A 24,428-nucleotide genomic window follows, 5' to 3' on the forward strand; every position below is an offset into this window, starting at 1 on the left:
GATTAAAGCACTCTGAAGAATTTCCTTTTACTCCTTTTCTTTAAATTTTCAGTTTTAAGATGATACTTCATTGAGAATAATACCAATGACATTCTTCACAGGACTAGGAAAAAAAGTCCTAAAATTCATTTGGAAGAATAAAAGACCCAGAATAGCCAAAGCAATCCTAAGCCAAACAAGCAATGCAAAGGTATCACAATCTCTGATCTCAAATTATACTGCAGAGCCATGGTAACAAGAACTGCATGGTACTGGCATAAAAACAGACACACAGACCAATGGTACAGAATAGAAGACACGGAGACACACCCACACACATACAGTCATCTGACCCTTGACAACACTTCCAAAAACATTGCATTGGAGAAAAGACAGCCTTTTTAACAAACGGTGCTGGGAATGATGAGATTAGACCCTTGTCTCTCACTCTGCACAAAAGTCAACTCAAAATGGAAAAAGCTTCTAGGAACTGGGCCAGAAACCATGCAACTCCTAGAAGAAAAGGTAGGGTCAACATTCCAATAGGTACAAGCAAAGACTTCCTCCATAGACCCCCTAAAACTCAAGAAATAATTCCAAGAGTTAATAAAATAATAATAAAATAAAGACTTAATAAAATAATGCCAAGAGTTAATAAAAAGCTTCTGCATAGCAAAGGAAACAATTAGGAATGTAGAGAACCTACAAAATTGGAGAAAATCTTTGCTAGCTACTCTTCTGACAGAGGATTAATAACTAGAATATATAAAGAACTCAAAAAACTTACACACACACACACACACACACACAAAAATAACCCAACTAGTAAATGATTGAATGAATTAAGCCAATACTCAAGAGGATAAATATAAAAGGCCAACAAATATATGAAAAAATGTTCAACATCACTAGCTCATTAGCAAGTAGAGAAATGCAAATCAAAACTACACTGAGAGTTCATCTCACTTCAGTCAAAATGGCATTCATCAATAACATAAATAATAATATATGCTGGAGAAGGGCTGGGGTTGTGGCTTAGTGGTAGAAGGCTTGCCTAACACATGTGAGGCACCGTCGATCCAAAGCACCACATAAAAAGTAAAGTTATAGGGACTGTGGCTCAGCAGTAGAGCACTTACCTCCCACATGTGAGGCACTGAGTTCAATCCTCAGACCACATTAAAAAAAAAGTAAATAAACAAAATAAAGATACTGACTCCATGTATAACTAAAAATATTTTTAAATGAAATTATTATGTCCATCTACAACTAAAAATATTTTTAATAATAATAATAATAAATGCTGGAGAGGATGTGGAGAAAAAGGAACACTTTTACACTGTTGGTGGGGTTGTAAATTAGTACAATCCTATGGAAATTAAAATCAAAGTTTCTCAAAAGACTAGGCATGGACCACCATTTGACCCAGGTATACCACTCCTTGGTATTTATCCTGAAAAATTAAAGTCATCTCACTACAGTGACACACGCACACCCATGTTTATAGCAGCACAATTCACAATAGCCAAGCAATGGAACCAGCCTAGGTGTCCCTCAGCAGAATGTGGTGTACACACACAATTGAGTTTTACTCTACCATAAAGAAAAATGAAATTATTATTTGCAGTATAATGAGTGGAACTAGAGACCATTATATTAAGCAGAATAAGTCAAACTCAGAAGGTCAAGGGTCATGTTTTCTCTCATATGTGGAAGCTAGAGAGGAAAAAGGAAAAGGGGGGTGGGGAGAAGCTAATGAAAATCAAAGGGGGATCAGTAGAAAAAGAGATGGGGGGAGGGGGGAGTGCTGGGGAATGATATTGGCCAAATTATATCATCATATTGTGTATGTATAAATGTGTAACAACAAATCCCACCGTCACGTGCACTACAATGCACCAATAAAAAGGTTGAAAGAGAAAAATTAATCTAAATTCAAGAAAGAATTTTTTTTAATTATTGATGAACCTTATTTTATTCATTGATTTATATGTGGTGCTGAGACTAGAACCTGGTGCCTCACACACATGAAGCAAGCGCTCCACCACTGAGCCACCACCCAGCCCCTCAAGACAGATTTAACTATGTTGTCATCACCAGATCAACCCAGCCACCTCCGGGAGCTGCAAGGAACCCAGAGCTAGTCCATTTGCTCTCAGGTCCTTCCCAGCCCTCTCAGCTCACCCCTGCATCACAGAGAACTCTGTTTCCCAAGCTGCCATGCATTCTGCTTCCCGGCTCTATGCAGACTCTGGCCAAAGAGAAGAGGGAGAAAGGAAGAAATAAGCATAAGCCAAAGCCTCTGTCTCCTCCTGTGTGCCTTGGGGGCACCTTCACTGGGCACTGCTTCTTCATGGTTCCAGCTCCCATCAGCAGCCCCTTCTGGCTGCCATTGCATGGTCCTGGCTCCTGGGCTCTGGGGACCCCACTTCCTTCCTTGGCTCCTCAGGTCCTAAGCAGGGTAGTGTGTTTCTGTGCTTGTTCATCTCTGGCTTTTCTCACGATAGCCTGTTTGTCTCTTCATCTCTATCATTGTGGTGGTTTCCAAATACATCCACAACTTCTTTGATCCTCTTCCCTTCAGAAAGTGGAGCCCGGTGCTGCTCCCCTGCAATGGGAGGCAGGCTGGACTCCGGACTTGCTGGTGTCGAACAGATGTGGGATTCTGAAGCTGGATCATAAAAGGCGCTGTTGCTTCTACCTTTTTCTCCTGAATCACTTAATCTGGGAAAGCCAGCGTCATCTCCTGAAAGAGGCCCCAGCAAGGTGGGGAACTGACACTTCCCACCAATAGCCATGCAAGTGGGCCATCTTGGAAGGGGATTGTCCGGCACCAGCTGAGCCTTCGGATAACTGCAGCCCCACGAGATGTCCGAACTGCAGCACTGAGACACCCTGGAACAGAACTGCTCAACCAAGTCACTCCCAAACTGTGGACCTGTCCAAGCCCTGAGTGATAACGAATGACGGTTATTGGTACCTGCCTACCAGGGGACCCTAAATACTGGTGACTTGGGAGGCTGGGGGCAGGAGGATCACAGGTGTGAGCCAAGACTCAGCAGCTTAGTGAAACCCCATCTCAAAATTAAAAAAATAAAAAGGACCGGGGGGATGTAGCTCAATGGTAGAGCACCCCTGAGGTCAATCCCCAATACCCAGTGGTCTGAGCGAGGGAGAAGTGATCTCCCCCAAGAGGCAGTTAACAGCTAGAAAGCCCAAAAAACACAATGTGCACTACAGGTGACAATTAAGCTAAGACTTAAAGATAATTGGATTTCAGCAAACAATAAGACAGGATGGGAAGGGATTTGCAAGCAGGATATGCAGCTGCCACAGGACAGGAGCAGAGTGAGTGCAAGGGAGGGAAGTAGAGGGAGATGCCCAGTTGGCAAAACCAGGGCCAGAGACAGAGGAGGGTCCTCCACGCCGTGCTAAGCTCTCACTTTATTCTGGAGACCAGGGGTTGGCAAGCTACTGCCAAAGGTCTGTTTTGTAAATAAAGTTTTATTGGAACACGATCAAATCCATTTGTCTACCTCTCATCTGTGTCTGCCTGAGCTACAGTTGCAGAGTAGAGTAACTGCCAAAGAGACGGCATGGTGCAATCTGGCTCTTTACAGAAAAAGGCTGCCATCCCCTGCTATAGACAAAGGAAGAGTGTTGAAAGCATCTCAGCCAGGAGTCACACAATCAGAGCTGCCCCTTAGAACAATTTTGCCAGCAACAATTGTCATGATATGTCAGTAAACTTCTCTGATTACAAGCAACAGAAACCAACTCTGCCTTTAAGAAACAATAGAAATTTCTGCTCACAGAATCAAGGAAAGGTGAGTGGGCTGTGGGCAGGTAGTTCAGTGGTAGAGTGTTTCCCTAGCATGCATGAGGCCCTGGGTTTGATCCCCAGCACCACACACACAAAAATTTTTTTAAAAAGTGTGTGTGTGTGTGTGTGTGTACACCAGCACCTGCTTGAAGAACCTTGTGTCAGGATGGTTGCTAGAGCTTTTCACTGTCACCTCTCTCCATCCAGGCACAGGGGTGTTAGAACTTCAGGTTCAGTTGGGCCATGGTGTGGTCAACCCGTTATGGACAGAAGTGACATGTCACTTCTGTGACAAAGCATTTAATGTCTCGTGTTTTTCACCACGCCTTTTCCCCCTCATCTTCATGTTTTGAAGCATATGTCAAAAGAAATCCTCACTCAGGTTGGGTCTCTGAGTGACTGTGAAAGACACGGATGGGAGAGGCAATGAATCTTCACTGTTTTTTTCAGCTGCTGAGATTTTAGAGGGTAGGTTGTTATTGCAACCCAGTGTAGCCTAACCTGACGAAGCAGCTCTAAATATGACCTCAACATCTCAGTTGCTCAGCACAGTGAAAACTTATGTCCTATTTGTGTCATAATGGAATGTGCAGTCCAACGTGAACCTTCCCCACAGCAATGCAGGAACCCATATTTCCCCCACTGAGTAGGCCACCACTTTCTATAACCTCAGGGACCACGATGAGAGCCACCAAACCCATATGGAAAGTGAGGAATGTTTGGGCTGAGGATATAGCTCAGTTAGTAGAGTGCTTGCCTTGCATGCTGGGTTCAATCCCCAGCACCACAATAAAATAAAATAGAAAGTGAGGCATGAAAGGAGGGTGGAGGAACACAGAAGAGGATTTGAGGGGCAAGACCTAAAACTGGTGACTATCTGTTCTGTCCATGTTCCATGGTCAGAATTCAGTCATGTTGCACTTGGTGTAATCCCACCAACTCCGAAGGCTGAGGGAGGAGGATTGCAAGTTTGAGACCAGCCTGGGCAACTTAGTGAGATCCTGTCTCACAAAGTAAAACAGCCATGCTTGAGGCTCTGGGCTCAATTCCCAGTACTGAAAAAACAAAACAAAACAAAAAATTAATTGATTTGCTTTTTGGGTTCCTAAGTGTTTCTTTGAAAATAGATCCAGCAACATGCATGTAACAGTATTCTGATATATAAATGTATAGCACATCAAAGAAATGACTTTCTGAACCAAGTACAGTGGTACCTGCCACTATCTTCAGCTACTCAGAAGGCTGAGGCAAGAATATTGCAAGTTTGGGGCTGGGGATGTGGCTCAAGCGGTAGCCCATTCACCTGGCATGCGTGCGGCCCGGGTTCGATCCCCAGCACCACATACAAAGATGTTGTGTCTGCCGAAAAACTAAAAAAAAAAATATTAAAAAAAAAGAATATTGCAAGTTTGAGGAAATTTAGATTGCAACTTAACAAGACCCTGTCTCAAAACAAAATAAATGGACTACTACAGCTCACAGCTGACTTCTGAGCTCAGACCCTAAAACCAAGGAAGGCCCAGAATGAGACATTACAAGCTCTAAAAGAAAACAATTGCCAGCCAAGATTACTGTGTTTAGCAAAGTTATCTTTGAGAATCAACGGAGAAATCAAAATTTTCCATGATAAGAATAAGCGAGAAGGGCTGGGGATGTGGCTTAAGCGGTAACGTGCTCGCCTGGCATGCGTGCGGCCCGGGTTCCATCCTCAGCACCACATACAAACAAAGATGTTGTGTCCACCGAAAACTAAAAAATAAATATTAAAAAATTCTCTCTCTCTCTCTCTTTAAAAAAAAAAAAAAAAAAAAAAAGAATAAGCGAGAAGACTTCAGGACCACTAAGCCAGCACTACAAAGAACGCTTGAAGATTCACTGCACCAAGAAGAACTCAACCAAAAGCTCCCAAAGCTCCCATATGTTCTCAGGTTCACTAGAAGAGCAACAAACTAAACCAAAATCAAGACCAAATTAAATATAGCAAACCTACCAAAATGACAGGAAATAATGAACATCTATCCTTTTTAAAAAAAATTTTTTTAATATTTATTTTTTAGTTTTCGGCGGACACAACATCTTTGTTTGTATGTGGTGCTGAGGATCGAACCGGGGCCGCCCGCATGCCAGGCGAGCGTGCTACCACTTGAGCCACATCCCCAGCCGGAACATCTATCCTTAATAACACTGAATGCAAATGGTCTCAACTCTCCAATTATAAAACATAGGTCAGAAGAATGGATTAAAAATCAAGCTCCAACAATGTCTAGAGACTCATCTCATAGGTAAAAACACCCAAGGGGTTGAAATTAAAAGGATGGGGGTGGGGGCAGAACTCATGCAAACAGAATCCAAAAACAAGCAGGAGTAGTTATTCTCATATCTGATAAAGCAGATTTCGAGCAAAAATTAATCAAAAGAGACAAAAAAATGCCACTACATATTGGCAAAAGAATAAATCCAACAAGAAAATATAATGATAGTAAATATTTGCACCCCAATGTCAGTGTACCTAATCATATGGAAAAAGTACTTCTTGACATTAAATCTTAGATAAACCCTAATACAATAATATTGGGTGATTTCAACACAGTGTAATCACCAGTAGACGGGTCATCCAAGCATAAAAACAAACAAAAAAAATTCCAACCTAAATAATACTACAAATCAACTGAACCTAACAGACATCTACAAAATATTTCACCCAAAAACTGTTCAACTCAGTTTCTTAGCAGCTCATGGAACCTTTTCCAAAGGAAATGATTTAGAGTGTAAAGAGAGCCTACAGAATGAGAGAAAGTCTTTGCCAGCTACTTTTCTAACAGAGGATTAATATCCAAAATATATAAAGAACTCAAAAAACTTAACACCAAATAACCCAATCATAAATTGGCAAAAGAACTACGGGCTGGGGTTGTGGCTCAGCAGTAGAGTGCTTGCCTAGCATATGCAAGGCCCTGGGTTCGATCCTCAGCACCACATACAAATATATAAACAAAATAAAGGTATTGTGTACGACTAAAAATAAATAAATAAATATTTTTTAAAAATAACTAAACATAAATTTCTCAAATATATAAAAAAATGTTCAACATTCCTTGCAACATTCATTCTCCCCTGCGAGAACACCCTCATTTTCCATGAACATCCACCACCCTTCTCTCTTATCCCATATCATTCAGGTAGCTTGCCCTCATCCTCCTGTGGTAAGGAGGATGTGCTAAGCCTGACCAATCCACAACGTTCATCTCCCCAAGTACAGTGATTGGACCTGGGGCAGCCATATGTTCTCAGGTAAGCAATTCAAAGTCATTGATTGGGCTGGGGCTGTATCTCAGTGGTAAAGCGCTTGCCTTGTATGTGCAAGACACTGGGTTCAATCCTCAGCACAACAAAAATAAATAAGTAAACTAATTAATTAATTAAAGGTATTGTGAGCATCTACAACTTAAAATATATATTTTAAAAAAAGAAAAGCCATTGTTTTTTTTTCCGAGTCGTTGAACTGGGAGGATATAATTCTAGAAGTCTCTGAGGTTACCTTTGCCACCATGTGAGCAGCACCTGAATGAAAGTGACATCTACCTTGTACAAACTAGGAGCTGAGGAAATTACAACAGAAAATGTCAGAAGATATTGCTGAACCCTGGATCTAGCTATACCTGAAGTCCATATCCTGGATTTCATATTTTTATAACTTTTTTACTTAAGCCAGTTTGAATTGTAAGAGAAGACTTGTTGGTTTGGGTTTTGTTGGCTTTTGTTTTTGTCTTTGTTTTTATTTTGTTGTATGGCCCTGGTAATTGAACCCAGGACCTCAAGCATGGTAGGCAAGTGCTCTACCACTGAGCTACATCCCTGGTGTCTGTAGAAAAGTTTTGATCAGCTATAAAAATCCAAAGCAAGAGATGTAACATCCACAGAGACTTTCCCATACCTTTTTTGAGATGCTTGTGACTGGAAATGCTGTAGCTCAGTGGTAGAGCACTTGCCTTGTATGTGTGAGGCATTGGGTTTGATCCTCAGCCAGGCCAGGCTCAAAGATAAGCAGGCCGGGGGCTGGGGATGTGGCTCAAGCGGTAGTGTGCTTGCCTGGCATGCATGGGGCCAAGGTTCGATCCTCAGCACCACATACAAACAAAGATGTTGTGTCCACTGAAAACTAAAGAATAAATTAAAAATTTAAAAAAAAAAGATAAGCAGGCCTAATGTGTTAGAATAACTTAGATCAGTCAACTGGTGGCATGGTTTTGACATCTGGACAGGGCATAAGGAGAGACGGTGTTTTCAAAGACTAGGTCATGGGCTAGAAAGTATTAATCACTTTAATTCATTGCCTCGTCACTCATTTATGCAGAGGATCATGCTGAATTACTTTTGGGGAGAGTGTTTATCTTTCCATCTATAAAATGGACACGTATCTCCTCAGGGAGGCTATGTGTCTGCCACCCTCTGCAGACTGGGTGAACTGCTTTTATTTACGTTTCAAGAAAAACCCTCTGAGTGTGATTCTGGTCATAGGGCTTCTCTTGTGTTTTTTTTTTTTTAATTCAGGCATAACATGTATGTTGTAGAATTCAACCTCTTAAAGGGTACAATTCAATTCTGTTAGGTAAGAGAATCATGCCACCATCACCATGATCAACTTTTTAAAATTCTTAAAGATTATTGGTTCATACCGGGTGGGGTGGCACATGCCTAAAATCCCAGCAGCTCAGGAGGCTGAGGCAGGAGGATCACAAGTTCAAAGCCAGCCTCAGCAAAAATGAGGGGCTAAGCAACTCAGTGAGACCCTGTCTCTAAATAAAATACAAAATAGGGCTAGGGATGGGGCTCAGTGGTCGAGTGCCCCTGAATTCAATCCCTGCCACCCCCACACCCCCAAAAAAGATTCACACAACTGGAAAACCTAGTAGCAGCAAAACCTCAGACACAGCTTGATCTGGCTGCTCCAATGGGCCCTGGACAAGGGCTGTTCTCCCACATCTCCCCCAGGTCCCCTTCTCCAGACTTCCCGCCTACTTTCTTAGCAACCCAACAGGGAAAAATAAACAAGCAAAATAAAACTCACCTTTGTAAGAGGTCCAGGAAGAGTGACACGGGATCTCTGAGGGGCCTTGTCAGAACTTTGTGTCCTATGGCATGGCTGATATAGATAGGAGCACATCAAGACCACCTGGGAGCGCTGGGCAGTTCGTGGACAGCCAGGGCTCCTCTTCTCTTCCTCAAAGCCCTGACATCTGTCTGATACTCACGACGGAGAAACGATCCAGGAGATAACAAAACCCACCCCCAACCAGCTTTGGAACCTGATCAAATCCCAAAGATATAAACTCTCCTGGGAGCCCTCTCCACCACCTTACTCCAGCTGGGCCAGTCTGGCTGTTTCCAGACTGTGCCTCGGATGGTGGGAAACTCTTCCCTGTTTTTGTTGTTTGTTTTAAGCAGCTTTGTTCAGCTACAGTTCACATCCCCGATGATTCATGGATTAAAAGTGCAATTGAGGGATTTTAGTATGTTCACAGATACATACATTCTGAATATTTTCATCATCCTAAACAGAAACTCCCCTAGCAGGTACTCCCTATTTCTTTCCCACTCTCACTTCAGCCCAAGATAAGCACAGATGCACTCTCTGTCCTGGGGCATTTTGCATAAATAGGATGCAAAATAAATGATCCTTAGTGTCCACTTGGTCACTCAACATCACGTTCTCACCGTCCATCAACAGATAAGCAGAAAGAGGTCTATCCAACACAGCGGAATATTCTCATGGAGAGGGAAATCTCACAGAGGTCGATGGTACATGAGAAGTCTAGCTTCAACCCTCTAGAATAAAAATACTTCAAGGGTAGAGTCTCTTATTCCCTGTGTCCAGAAAGTGCCTGGCCCTTGGTAAATCCTCAGCAAACACTTAATCAATGCTTAGGACTCACCTGAGAGGCTGTTGCGAGAACTGCTGAGATAATGGCTGAAAAGCATCTATCACGGCACCTGGCACATAGAACAGTTTAGTCGATGTCAGCTGATATTGATTGGGCTGCTACAGCATTTAATGTGTTGGGTTATTTAACAGACATCCATTCATTTACCCTTCAGGACAACACATGACCCTGGGACTATGGGGTTCCCGTGTTACAGATGAGAAAACGAGGCACAGAGCAGTGAGCCAGGCAAGGAGGGTGTCTTTGCAAGGAGCCATCCAGAGCCACCTGTGAGGCCCAGGCCATCTCCTCTCATCAGCTCCTGTGGATTGTATTCTCCCTCACCTCAGGTGCCTAGCACATTAGGCATTAGTTCCAGCTTGTGTCTCAGCTGCTGATGAAAGCTAGGTCTGCAAGACTGCTCAAATCTGGGGACCCTGGGGACAATTCTAAGAGTACTCACAGAGATTACCTCACCTGATGGATGATGCATTCCCTAGTAAGTAGAATAAAACCTGAATTACCTGACTCCATGAGTACCTTGTACGTGTTGCAGAAAACATTTAACCCATTGTGTCCCCTGAGCCCCATATATAGGACACCTATAAAATTTAAATTGAGAGCTGGGTGCAATGGCATACGCCTGTATTCTCAGCAACTCAGGAGGCTGAGGCAGGAGGATTGCATGTTTGAGGCCAGCCTTAGCAACTTCGGGAGGTTCTAAGCAACTTAGTGAGACCCTGTCTCAAAAAAATTAAAAAAAAAAAACAACTTAGTGTTGCTCAATTGAACTTTTTACAGACGTCCTATATATGGGACAAGGGGACATAAAAGGGGCATTAAAATAGTAAAATTATTCACCAGCCCAGTTCTAGAAGGGAGGAATACAGTGATGAACAGGACGGACCAGGACCTATCCTCCGAGTTTAGTCTAACAATAAATGGTGAGAAGGAATTTGTCAGTTAACACAAATTCCTTCTTTGGTTGTAGATTTAACCTAAACTAGTGTACATAAAAAGGACCATAGCGGCTGGAGGTACTGAAAATTCAAGGCATAGACCTTCAACCATCTCCCTACCTTGCTTCCCTCCGGATGCCCTTGAGTCTCAAGGTCCCTGGGATGGCCAGAGGGCTGCTGGCAGGTCTTGTTTTCATTCTCAAGTTCAAGAACAGACCTGAAGAAAGGGAGCAGAAAAATGCCCTTGGCTTTAATTGGGTCAAATGCCCGTCTCAGGACCACTCACTGCGCCAGGAGGAATCTGCTGTTCTGATTGGTGGCCCAGGGTGACGCGCCCTCACCTGAGGCAGCAGGACTTGGAGCAAAGCCCAGACTAGGTGCTCAGAGGACCATCGAGGTTCCTTTAAACAGGTGAGTGGTTATTGCTGGCAGCGACAACAGAGGACCTTTACAGGGATTAATAAATCGTCACAGATGGAGCACCAACCATTATGTCCCTTACTATGAGAGCAAAGTCCAGAGCGTGTGTGACAGTCCACAGTCTGAGATCTGGAGAAGCTTCCTTAGAGAAAGAGACATTTCCGTCCAGAGGATTAGATGAGGTTAGGAAGGTGAAGGTGGAGGAGGAAAGGAACGTTCCAGATTCTCAGAACTGAGGGGAGGAGAAGGTTATTAAAATAACCTTCTGTTATTTTAATTGACCCTTTCATTGAGCTATGACTTAGATGCAATACAGCGCATAGATTTTAAGGTAAGGAGCTGTGAATTCTTATGTATGCACAGGTCCCTGAATCTGCCACCCAGACTAAGGCATAAAAGACTTGCCGAAGCCCAGAAGACCGCTGCAGACCTTTGACACTCAACTGCCAGCTGCTGCACTATGTAAGCTGGGTTCAGACACAACAGGACCCCTTGTCTGGTTGATTTGCTTCAATCAGCTTCACTGAGGTTGACCTCACATCACAAAATGTGCCCATTGGAAGTGTAGGGGTTAATGCATTTTAGCCAGCACGTCCCAGTGTGGTGGCCACACTGCCAATCGAGATAGAAACACGTCCTGCACAAGTTTCCTTGTGCTTCTCTGCAGTCTCCCCTTCAATTTCCTGCTTTACTTTCTGACCCCAGAAGCTTTCTTAGTTTCGTCTGTTGAAATTTTTTGAACAGGATGCACTGTTCACTGGTAGAGTGTGTGTGTAGTATGTGTTAGGTTTCTGGGTTCAATTCCCCCCCCCAAAAAATCATAACAATGTGTGCTTATTGGCAGGGGGATGGTACTGGGGATTGAACCCAGGGGCCTTAACCACTGAGCCACATCCCCAGCCATTTTTGTATTTTATTTAGAGACAGGGTCTCACTGAGTTGCTTAGGGCCTCACCAATTTGCTGAGATTGACTTTGACCTCGAGATCCTCCTGCCTCAGCCTCCTGAACTGCTGGGACTACAGGCAATGTGTGCTTCTTTATATCTGGCTCATTTCTTACAGCTGTGCACCTGTGACAAACACTCATGCTGTTGCGTCTAGAAATCGTCTGCAATCTTTCATCGCTGCATGACATTTCATTGTGTGAATTTATGATTCATTCTACTGATGACAGACATTCAGTTTATTTCCTGTTTGGAAGATTTTGAGTAAGCTGCTCGTGAGCATTTTCTGGTTCCTGTTGGATTTGAACCTTGGAGTGAAATTGCTGGGTCACGGGGGAAGTGCACGATTAGACTTGGTTGACACCAAAGTGGCTTTTCCAGTTGCTCTCCTGTATGAACGGTGAGGGGCTTCTGATCTTGGCGAGTCTGAACACTGGAAAAGGGCTCTCAAGGTTGAAATGTGGAGAGCAAGAGATGATGAGGCTGAAGAGGAAGGAGAAGCTAGATTTGTCCCCAGCCCCAGTCCCCAAAGAGCAACAGAAACCACGGAAAACTACGGGAAGGATCTGTCTGGAATCTTCGTGGTCAAAATTGCATCTACCACTTGAGCCACAACACCAGTCCCTTCCCCTACTTTTCACGAAGTTGAAAAAAAACGAAAATTAAGTGTCAAAACCAAGTGTCTGTTTGCACAGTCATTGTTTAAAAAATCCCAAACCAAGAAACAGCTTGAATGTCTATCAAGGGAGAAATGAGTGGGTAAATTGGTAGACCAAAAAAACTGTCAATCATTTAAAAGAATGAGGCAGATGTTGGCTGACTGGCTGACAGGTTTTTACCCCTCCCTTTCTTTCTTAAGAGTGAGATAGGTTTACCTACACTGAGCTGGAGAAATGATTACAGGGTGTATTAAGTGAAAAAAGCAAATTGTGTACTAATATGAGTGTTATGTTCCCATCTTTAAAATAAACATATGTGCTGGGCACAGTGGAGCATGCCTGTAATCACAGCAGCTTGGGAGGCTAAGGCAGGAGGATCCTGAGTTCAAAGCCAGCCTCAGCAAAAGCGAGGCACTAAACAACTCAGTGAGACCCTGTCTCTAAATAAAATACAAAATAGGGCTGGGGATGTGGCTCAGTGGTCAGGCACATGACATCATCGCTGCATGACATTTTGTTGTGTGAATTTATTGATTCATTCTACTGATAACAGACATTCAATTTATTTCTCGTTTTGAAAAATTTTGAGTAAGCTGCTCGTGAGCATTTTCTGGTTCCTTGGTCTCCTCCCCAAAAAATAAATCAATAAAATAAACGTATGTTAGCCAGGCACAATGGCACACACCTGTAGCCCCAGCAGCTCAGGGAACTGAGGCAGGAGGATGGCAGTTTCAAGGCCAGCTTCAGCAACTTAGCAAGTCCCTGTCTCAAAATAAAAAAACAAAATATAAAGGGCTGGGGATGTAGCTTGATGGTAAAGTGCCCCTGGGCTCAATCCCCAGCAGTGAGTAAAATAAAGTGAAATGAAATGAAAGATAAATATGTACACACACATATATATACACCAATAATGGTAAATATGAATAATCTCAGGGAAAAAAAAAACAGGTGAGGCGTGGACCATGCTGTCCATAGTAGTTACCTGGGAGTGGACAGAAGATGGGCCTTCCTAAATGAACATTTTTAAAAATATTTGGATTGTGGGAAGGGCAGGCCCAGATCCATTCACTCCCCGGCATCTCCCCAGGCCCAGAGCTCAGAGACCAGCCTTGCTTCCTGGCATGATCAGCATTGGCACAGCTGTTCCCAGGGTCCCAAATCCCTGCCCACTGCCTCAGCGTCTTTGCCCCAGCAGCAGCCCCAGGACTAGAGAGGGTCCACTTGGAAATGGGGAGGCCAGTGCCCCACGGGAAGGGCTGATGGGACTAGCAGGAGCTGGCAGGACAATGTCTTACCTTCCCTCACACGGCCCGCCCACTCCCTCCAAGGACCTCTCTCTTCACTGGAGACCTGTTTTTAAATTCCCTGGTTTCATACAGCCACCCCGAGAAATCCCACAGACAGTGCAACCAGCTGGGATTTGTGAGAAGACGGGGCCGCTTGTGCCTGAAGCGGGTCTCACTTGTTTTCTATGTCACCATCACTGCCCTGGCAATACCTTTGCCTCTATTGTTTTTTTTTTCTTTTCTTTTCTTTCTTTTCTTTTGTACTGAGGATGGAACCCAGGGGTGCTTAACCACTCCTCCATGTCCTCAGCCCTTTATATATATATATATATATATATATATATATTTTTTTTTTTTTTTTTTTTCAGACACGGTCTCACTAAATTGTTGAGGCTTGCTTTGAACTCATGATCCTCCTGCCTCAACCTCCAGAGCTGCTGGAATGACGTATTAAATTAAAAAAATATTTTTGTAGTTAAGAGCTCAGCCAAAGGGTCTCCTGAAGCAGGAAAATGGAATTAGGTTGCTGCAGCTGTATGGAAACTCCATACAGATGTAGGGTGTGCACGTAATCTCTCTGCAGGAAGAAAGGAGCCCTGTGACTCAGAGCAGAGCATATACTGTAGGGGTCAAATCCTGTTGCTGCCGGGGGCAATAGGGCATGCCCATAATCCCAGCAGTGACGTGGAAGGCTGAGGCAGGAGGATTGCAAGTTTGAGATCAGCCTGGGCAATGTATTGAGATTGTATGTCAAAATAAAAACTAGAAAGAGCTGGAGATGTAGCTCTGTGCACAGCACCCCTGGGTTCAGTCCCTGTGAACCCACCCCCCAAAAAATGCTGTTTAAGGTGTGATCTTTTGGGCTGGGGATGTGGCTCAAGCGGTAGCGCGCTCGCCTGCCATGCGTGCGGCCCAGGTTCGATCCTCAGCACCACATACAAACAAAGATGTTGTGTCCGCCGAAAACTAAAAAACAAATATTAAAAAAAAAATTCTCTCTCTCTCTCTCCCTCCCTCTCTCACTCTATCTTAAAAAAAAAAAATGCTTTTAAAAAAAATTCTCTCTCTCTCTCTCTTAAAAAAAAAAAAAAAGGTGTGATCTTTTGTTTCCCAAGATGGGTTTTTTAAATATTTTTTTTCAGTTGTGAATGGACACAATACCTTTGTTTAATTTTTTTATTTATATGTGGTGCTGAGGATCAAATCCAGTGCCTCACACATGAGAGGCAAGCACTTTCCCACTGAGCTACAACCCCAGCCCCACCCGAGATGGATCTGGGGGAGTCAGATCACTTCTCTGATTAGATGTCCCCTGGTGGCAGGGGGTGTGATAACCAAGCAGAAGTCAGTGCAGATGACCAGGAGTCTTGAGTGACATTTCTTCCATTTAAAGTGATGACATCAACATGACCCATGGCCCCCGACCACCTTGAATAGGAGGAGCCGGAGATGGAGGAGAAAAGGCAAATCCAAAGCAGTGACTATGGAAAGCAGAGGCGGCGCGGGTGGACGAGTGCGTAAGCCGTGAGGCTGTTTCGTATTCTCAGCCCCTGGGATCTGTCCACGGGACCAGCCAGGGCAGCAGACCGAGGAGCGCTGGGCAAGCTCACTGCCAGCTGCCCCCGGGTGCCCCCAGTTTCCTCTCCAGCCCTGGTGCGGTTTCCCAGGCCCTGTGGCCTCATTTTCCAGGAAGCAGTGACTTCTCCTTCCACAGAATCACTGCTTCTGTCTGCCATGTGCCCAGCCCAGGTGGCTCACAGGGTGAGGAACTGCGTGTCATCTGCCTGCAGCTCTTCCTGCTACCCTCACTATGGGGACCCCCAGAACGAGCCCCAGAGCCGCCTCCCAACACTCCCCAGAGCCCATCCTCTTACCAGGTCTGTGTCACCGAATCTCTGTTACCCAGGATGGAGGAAGGGTTCATGCTAGGCTTCGTCCCTCCTTCAAGCCCAGAGTCTATTTTTTTTCCCCCTTTGGTACAGGGGATTGAACCCAGGGACACCGGACCACTGAACTACATCCCCAGCCCCCCTCTTTTTTTTCTTTGGTTTTGGGTTTTTTTTGTTTTGTTTTGTTTTGAGACAGGATCTGCCTAAGTTGCCCAAGCTGGCCTTCAACTTGCAATCCTCCTGTCTCAGCCTCCTTGATTGCTGGGATTACAGTCGTATGTGCTACCACACCCAGCAAGCCCATATAGTCTTTCTTTAAAAGACCAAGCAACAACAACAAAAAGAAAAAAAAAAGAAAGAAAGAAGAAATAAAGAAAGAAAGAAAGTTTTTCATTAGGAAAATTGTCAAATATTACAAGAGGAGGGAGGACAGCATAATGAGCCACCATGCACCCATATCCCAACTTCCACAGTCAGTAACGGAATGGCCATGCTTATGTCTCCCATAATCCCAACCATTCCGTTTTCCCAGGGCACTCATTTAAAGCAATTCTCAGACATCCTATAATTGTTTCACAAACATTTCAGCAAGCTCTTAGTCTATAAGTCATTGTCCTGTGATATTCAGAGGCAGCTGGAGCTCCCTGTGCAGGATGCATGAAGACACCCTGCAGGGGACAGACTCAAATCTGTTTCTATTTGCTCTGACAGTTCTACTCTGGCCCCAACTTGCATGCCTGCCTCAACAAGTCACATGTTGGTGCTGTGCCCAGTGCAGGCATCTGGACACCCTCCCAGCGGGTGTTGTCCATCACTGTGTCGGTAAAAGCAGATCTTCTGTTCCTCCAATGGACGCTGAGAAAATTAAATCTGCCATGTGGATGCTCTCTCTGCCTAAGACGGGGTTCTGGGATTGACAGGCATGGTTTATAGAGGACTTAAAGGACCAGCAGGGTGCCTGGTGCTTAGAGAGTGGGGAAACAGTGCTAAGCACTTCATATATTTTAACTCACTCAATCCCCACAAAAATCCTGGGGAGAGATGCTGATTGAGATGATTCCCATTTTATGAATGAAACAAACTGAAACACAGAAGGATTCTCTGACTTGGCCCACGGGGAGCTTCTGATTCTCTTTCCTGTCATTGCCCCCTCCCATGGCCCCAGACTGTGGACTTGCACACACAGAGTGGGTTCTGCCCTGAGCCTCAGGCCTGCCATCTGTGGCCTCTCCCCTTCTTTCTGTGCCACCAGGCCTCCCTCCTGCAGGAAGCCATCCCTGACCATGCCACACAGGTTGGTATAAGACTGGACGTGGTGTTGGCTTGCGGGGTTGGTCATTGTCTGTGTATCACTTCTGTATTCTGGGGAGAGTCAAACCTGGCTTATGTCTGGCAATGATTTACATTCCTTTGTATATTGTCCTATATCCTCTTGTGATATTTACTTTTCTAAACAGCTGTGTGTTTTACCATATATATATATATTTATGTATTTAGTTAGTTGTAGATGAACACACAGTATCTTTATGTATTTTTATGTGATGCTGAGGATTTGAACCAGTGCTCACACACATGAGGCAAGTAGTTTACCACTGAGCTACAGCCTCAGCCCCAGTGAGTGTTTTACCTTTAAAAAATTTAAAAGATGCCTGGCACTTTCTCCCTCTCTCACTCTTGCACTCTCCCCCTCTCTCTTTTTCTTTTTTTCTTTCTTTTTGGTACTGGCAATTGAACTCAGGGACACTCCACCACTGAGCCACATCCCCAGCCCAATTTGTATTTTATTTAGAGACAGGGTCTCACTGAGTTGCTTGGCACCTCATATTTGCTGAGGCTGGCTGTGAGCTCACGATCCTCCTGCCTCAGCCTCTGGAGCCACTGGGATTAAAAGTGTGTGCCACTGTGCCCGGCTCATTTTTTTTTTTAATTTTAAGACAGGATTTCACTAAATTGCTGAGGTTGGCCTCAAATTTGTGATCCTCTGGCCTCAGCCTCCAGAGTTGCTGGTATTACAGGCCTAAGCATATTAAAAATATTGTTTATTAAAGAGGTGATCTTTGGGCTGGGATTGTGGCTCAGTGGTAGAGTGCTTTCCTAGTATGTGTGAGGCCCTGGGTTCGATCCTCAGCACCACATAAAAATAAATAAATAAAAATAAAACAGGGGGAAGATGGTGGGAACGCCCACCCACTGATGAACCGCTAACAAAATGTGGTATGGTCGTGCCATAGAATATTCTTCAACCATAAAAAGGAATAAAGTACTGAGACCAGCTACAACGTGGATGACTTTTAAAGACAGGATGCTCAGCCAAAGAAGCCACACATGTTAATTCCACGTGTTGTATGACTCCGTGCCCAGGACATGTTCAGAATAGCATTCCACAGAGACGGGAAGCAGGTTAGTAGTTACCTAGGGTCGGGAGCAGGGGAGAATGGAAAGTGAGGATTCATGATCACTATCAAGGTTTTCTTTTGAAGCAGGGGTGTGGGGGGGTAATGAAAATCAGAAACCAGAGAGAAATGTTGTCTGTGCATCCTGGTAAAACAACAGGAATCATCTAACAAGAATCATCTAACCTCCCTTTTAGGAGGTTAGGAGGCTGGAGCTGTGGCTCAGGGATAGACCACTTGCCTGGCACGTGCAAGGCCCTGGTTTCGGTCATCAGCACCACAGATAAATAAATAAAATAAAAGATCCATTGACTACTAAAACATATCTTTAAAAAATTCATGTAAAAAAGGAAGAGGTTAGCATCACTCCTGATTTGTATTGAAATAAGAAAACATAAAATGGGGGCCTGGGGCTGTGGTTTAGCAGGAGAGTGCTCTCCTCACACGTGCGAGACCCTGGGTTCGATCCTCAGCATCACATAAAAATAAATAAGTGAAATAAAGGTATTGCGTCCAACTACAACTAAAAAGTAAATTAATAAATATTTTTTAAAAAGCATAATTATGGATTCCTCCTCCAAAAGAAGTGAAAAAAAGAAATGGTAGAACACAAGATCACCAAATAAATTTAATTAAAATCCAATCAAAGCTGGATAAGGTGGCTCATGCCTATAATCCCTAGTGACTTAGGAGGCTGAGGCAGGAGGATTGCAAATTCCAGGCCAGCCTCAGCAACGTAGCCAGGCTCTATCTCAAAATTTTAAAAAGTCGAAAAAAATAAAAATGGCTGGGGATGTAACTCAGTGATAGAGCGACCCTGAGTTCCATCTCCAGGAACAGAGAGACAGAGACAGAGACACACAAAGGACAAAGAGAGACTAATTATAATAGGTAGATATTATTTGGATTTTTTTCATGGGAATTGAATTCAGGGATGCTCTACCACTGAGCTCATTCCCCAGCCCTTTTTATTTTTTTTATTTTGAGACAGGGTCCCACTAAATTGCTGAGGCTGGCCTTGAATTTTCAATCTTCTTGCCTCAGCATCCTGAGTGGCTAGGATGACAGGTGTGCGCCACCACACTCAGCTCACATCTGTCTACAGTTCTGAGTTACACTTCTACATTTGTATCTACATCCAGAGAATAAGAGAATTCCTCCAGATTTCTTTTCTTTTCCCTCCCTCCCTCCCTCCCTCCCTTCCTTCCTTCCTTCTTTCCTTCTTTCCTTCCTTCCTTCCTTCCTTTCTCAGGGATTGAACCCAGGGGCACATACCTACTGAACCACATCCCCAGCTCTTTTAATTTTCTGTTTTTTGTTTGTTTTTGTTTTGTTTTGTTTTGTTTTTTAAGAGACAGGTTCTCACCAAGTTGCTTAGGGCCTCACTAAGTTGCTGAGGCTGGCTTTGAACTTGTGATCCTCCTGCATCAGCCTCCTCTACCACGGATGTGCGCCACAACACCCAACAACTCCTACAGATTTTGAGAATAAAAATATTAGATTTTCATAGCATTTTATATGGCTGGTATGAATGTGATTTATTTAATAATAACATTTACCCTCTCAATAGGTACATCCCACTGTATAGGAGGGAAAGGTGAGGTGCTGAGAGGTCACATGACCTGCCCGAGGTCACATACCTGGTCAGTGGCAGTGCTAATCAGAATGTGAATAGTGGCTCTGGAGCTTCCCAGCTGGGCCCAACAGCTTCTGTATACGTTTCTTTCTTTCTTTTTTTTTAATTTTTATTAGTTATTGATGGACCTTTATTTGTTTGTTTGTTTATATGTGGTGCTGAGAATTGAACCCAGTGCCTCATACTAGGCAAGTTCTCTACCACTGAGCCCCAGCCCCACCCAGCTTCTGTATACGTCTAATTCTTCTCTAAGAACTCAAGTCACCATCTGGGATCATCTCTGACACTTGCCTCCCCATCTTCTTATTTGTGGGGGGGCAGGTACCAGGGATTGAACTCAGGGGCACCTCCCCAGCCCTATTTTGTATTTTATTTAGAGTTCACACCCGGCTTGCCTCCCCTTCTTAAAGTAGTTTGCATCCCCTGGTTCTTTTCCTGCTCCCATCCTGAGGGACAGGCTGCCGGCTGGCACAGCGGCTCCTGAATCCTTGTCCTGACCCAGCCGACTCAGTGATCTTTGCTGCCTTGAGGCAAAGCTGCCCCGACTCAGGTGCTCAGGACTCTTCCACTGACCCCGGGCAAAACTGGGTTCAGCTCCCGGTGCTGCGGGACAGGTTACTGGATCTGCTGTAGAGACGGACCATGAGCGTCTCCTCCCCTCAGAACAGAGGGTAACCTTCTCATAATGCCTGGAACCTGTGACGGTGGCCTTGTTTGACAAAAGGCCTTGGCAGATGGATGGATGAAGGACCTTGAGATGAGACGCTCATCTGGCTACCCAGGTGGGCCCTGAAGCCAGTGGCTGGTACCCGGCAGGAGTAGAGGAGACACACAGAGGAAGGTCAAGTGGGAAGAGGCAGAGTGATGTGGCCACAGAACCCCAGAGCGCCTGGAGCTGCCAGAACTCCAAGGGCTGGGGGTGCGGGGGGGGGGGGGCACCGCTGCAGCCTTGGTGGGGAATGTGGCCTTGATGACCCTCCATTTTTTGGAGAGGTACCAGGGATTGAACTCAGGGGCACTCGATCACTGAGCCACTTCCCAGCCCTATTTTGTATTTTATTTAGAGACAGGGTCTCACTGAGTTGCTTAGAGCCTCGCTTTTGCTGAGGCTGGCTTTGAACTCGCAATCCTCCTGCCTCAGCCTCTAGAGCTGCAGGGATCACAGGCATGCACCACCATGACTGGGGGATACTTCCATTTTTTGACTGGTTACCAGAACTGGGAGAGAATAAGTTTCTAAGACGTGAACTTTGAGGCAACTTGTTGCTGTGGAGATAGCTTCCCCTCACCTCCTGGCCTTGGCCTTGGGCAGTGCCATGCCCACCTTGCCCGGGTTGCTCTGAACACAGGTGGCACAAGCTTGGCGGGGTTGGAGGAAGGAGGGGGGTTCTGCACACCCCCAGCCCACACCCCTCAAGCCTTCCCTGACTTGCAAGCAGCCTGGCCTCAGTGAAGCTGCTAACTACTCGGAGCCTGGGCTTCCTCACTGGTACATAACCACCCCCCTAGGGTGCTCTAAGGCAGCAGTTCCCAAGCTCTCTGGTGTCAGGACTCCTTTATGCTCCTGAAAACTGTCGAAGAGGCTGGAGGGGTGCTCAGTGGTCCTGTGCCAAACAAACAAACAAAAAATCCCACCAAACTGAAGGCCCTAAAAAAGCTTTTGTTAGGTAGATTATAAATAAAGTATATATATATATATATATATATATATATATATATATATATATGTGTGTGTGTGTGTGTGTGTAATATATATATACATTTGTTCAAGGGATTGAATCCAGGGGCGCTCTACCACTGCGCTACATCCCGGCCCTTTTGATTTTGTATTTTGACAGGGTCTCACTAAATTGCTGAGGTTGGCCTCAAGCTTGTGATCCTCTTGCCTCAGCCTCCTGATTTGCTGTGATTATAGGCAGGCGCCACCATGTCCAGCATGTTTTATGTTTTCTACAAGTCTGTACCAGGTCCAGCTCATCAGGAGGGCACTGGACCCTTGGGTCTGCTCTGGCACCTGTCTGCTGGGCTCTGTTTGGTATTTATCTATATGAAGAACATCCAGCCTCAGGCAGTTATCTGCTGGGAAAAGGGACAACTTCATTGAGACCTTTGGCTACTGTGGACCCCTGGCAGGCCTCGAGCCACAATGAGAACCCATAGAATAAGGATTTAACAAGGTGATATCTGTATAGCACAAAATAATGCTTGGCACATGGTAAATATTATAATATATATAATATATATGTATATATACATATATATTATTTAGCACTACATATTTTTTAGCTAAATGTAAAGCAAATACTCAATAAGTTTTAAACTTTAAAACATTATCTTTTTTTTTTTTTTACATTTTTCAGTGCTGGGGATTGAACTAGGGTCTTGCATATACTTGTGATCTTGAGCCACACCCCCCCACACCTTTTAAAATTTTTTTCCTAATAAATATGTTCCAGGTAGGGGTGGGATTTATGGCTATAGGGTCTTGAGATTTCTGTTCTCAAGGACTAAGGACCCCACCGCCTGAGCGTGAGGGCTAATCTGTAGCCAGAGTGTCACAACTCCGGATTCTGAGAGCAATTTAGATGGGGGCCACATGGCGGGATTCCAGGGGCCCTTATATAACCAAGCGTGTTCAGAAAAGGCTCTCCCGGGTGGGTTGGGGTCTGATAGACAAGTGGACTTAGCAAGGCCCAAAGGAGAGGCGACTTGGGACAAGAAATCTCTGCTCTCAGATTCAAACCCCGGCCTCTCCTTCACGGTGGAGTGGTGTCTCAGTCACCAGGAGCCGCTAATGGTGTGGATCGGCGGGCGGGGCAGCCCCGTGGCCTTGGGGACGGAGGACCCCGCGCTCCACTGCCCCTCTCCGGGGTCAGTCGACTGGAGCGCGGCACGGCGCCGCCCGGTCCTGCTGGCGACGGAGCAGCGGGAGGGTCTGCGGCCGGGGTCCGCACTCTCTTTCCCGGCTGAGCCGCATCCCGGAGCCCACCTTCTGACCCTGCCGCTCCTCCCTAAGGCGGACGTCCCCCGCCCTCCAGCAGCGAGTCGGGCCCGAGACAGGCGGCGCCCGCCACCCGCTCTCCTCCGGGCCAGCCTCGACCCCTCCCGGCGGCGGGTGGAGGAGGAGCCAGGGCCGCGCCGGAGCAGCGAGCGGCGCGTCCGGGCGCGGGGGCTGCGGCGGGGCTGCGGTGGGGCGGCTTAGCGCGGGGAGGTTCGGGGAGGCTCGGCTCGGGGAGGCGCGGGAGGCGCCGGGAGGCGCGGGCCCGCGGCGCGCCCGGGGCGCAGGAGGGCGGCGCGCCCCTCGCCAGGCCGGGGCCGGGGCGGGGCTCGCGGCATCCCGAGGGGAGCGGCCACCGGGCCGCGCCCGCGCCGCCAAAGTTTCCCGGAGGGGCCGCGCCGCCCTTCCTCCGGGCGCGGGCGGGGGCTCGCCGCGGGACCAGTGCCTCCATTGCCCAACTCGCTTCCCAACTTGGGAGGCGCCGGCCTGCGCACGCGCGCGCCTTCCTCCTCCTCGTCCTCGTCCTCCTCCCGCGGGAGCCGGCCGCGCGGCGCCCAGACCCGCCGCCGGGCGCTGACCTCGGGCTCGCGCGGTCCCCGCCCGCGCCCGCCCGCGCCCGCCCGCGCCCCCGGGGCGCCCTGGCCGCTGGCCCCTGCGCGCGGCCGGCTCGGCGCGGGGTGGGCCCGGCCGGCGCTGCCCGCGATCGCCGCAAGTTTGCGAGTTGCACTAGTTGGCGGGCGGAGAGGCCCGAACAGCCATGGAGGAGGAGCGGGGGTCTCCGCTGGCGGCCGAGTCGGCGCTGGAGAAGAACGTGGCCGAGCTGACCGTCATGGACGTGTACGACATCGCGTCGCTCGTGGGCCATGAGTTCGAGCGGGTCATTGACCAGCACGGCTGCGAGGCCATCGCGCGCCTCATGCCCAAGGTCGTGAGGGTCCTGGAGATCCTGGAGGTGCTGGTCAGTCGCCACCACGTCGCTCCCGAGCTGGACGAGCTGCGCCTCGAGTTGGACCGCCTGCGCCTGGAGAGGATGGACCGCATCGAGAAGGAGCGCAAGCACCAGAAGGTGGGCAGTGGGGCTCTGGGACCCAAGGACCCTTCAGCCTCCGGCAACTGCAGGTGGCCGTGGATGTGTATGTGTGACAGGGACTAGAGTAAGGAAAGGCAATTTCCTCTCATTCTTAGTCTGAAAGGTCTGCCAGGAGCGTCCAGGGCTGAGGTTGTGGCAGGAAACATCCAGTCCGTCCTGGATGAGGGAGGGAGGCCCCTGACCCTCTCTGCCCAGTCATGGGCAGTCGGCATGTACCACCAGTAGGTTAAGAGCACTTCTCTAGAGTCAGACCTGAGTTCCAGTGCCACCTTCACCTGCTTAATAGCTCTGTGACCTTGGGTAAGTTGCTGAACCTCTCTGTGCTTTGTTGCCTCATCTGTCAAATAATAATCAAAATAGAATCCACCATTCTTATTAAATGTGATGATGTAGATAAAGTACTTGGATATTATTCTCTTCCTCAAATTAA

General features: G+C 46.4%; 1 protein-coding gene across 4 annotated transcripts in view; it reads left to right on the plus strand.

The window, feature by feature from the left end:
* The first annotated feature begins 23,562 nt into the window (after positions 1-23,562).
* The window catches only part of Rilpl1 (Rab interacting lysosomal protein like 1), a 33,651-nt gene continuing 32,785 nt past the window's right edge, over positions 23,563-24,428 (plus strand). Inside the window, exon 1 of one of the 4 annotated variants that reach the window (XM_058579791.1) lies at positions 23,563-23,974. In XM_058579791.1, coding sequence (XP_058435774.1) covers positions 23,666-23,974 — 309 coding nt within the window. In that variant the 5' untranslated portion in view covers positions 23,563-23,665. The remainder of the gene's footprint in view (positions 23,975-24,428) is intronic. The other 3 variants (XM_046446244.2, XM_046446245.2, XM_046446243.2) reach the window with 3 other exon arrangements.

The sequence above is a fragment of the Marmota monax genome, unplaced genomic scaffold (assembly GCF_021218885.2).
Source record: "Marmota monax isolate L192 unplaced genomic scaffold, Marmota_monax_Labrador192_F-V1.1 WCK01_AAM20220418_F8-fsc00092, whole genome shotgun sequence".
Lineage (NCBI taxonomy): Eukaryota > Metazoa > Chordata > Mammalia > Rodentia > Sciuridae > Marmota > Marmota monax.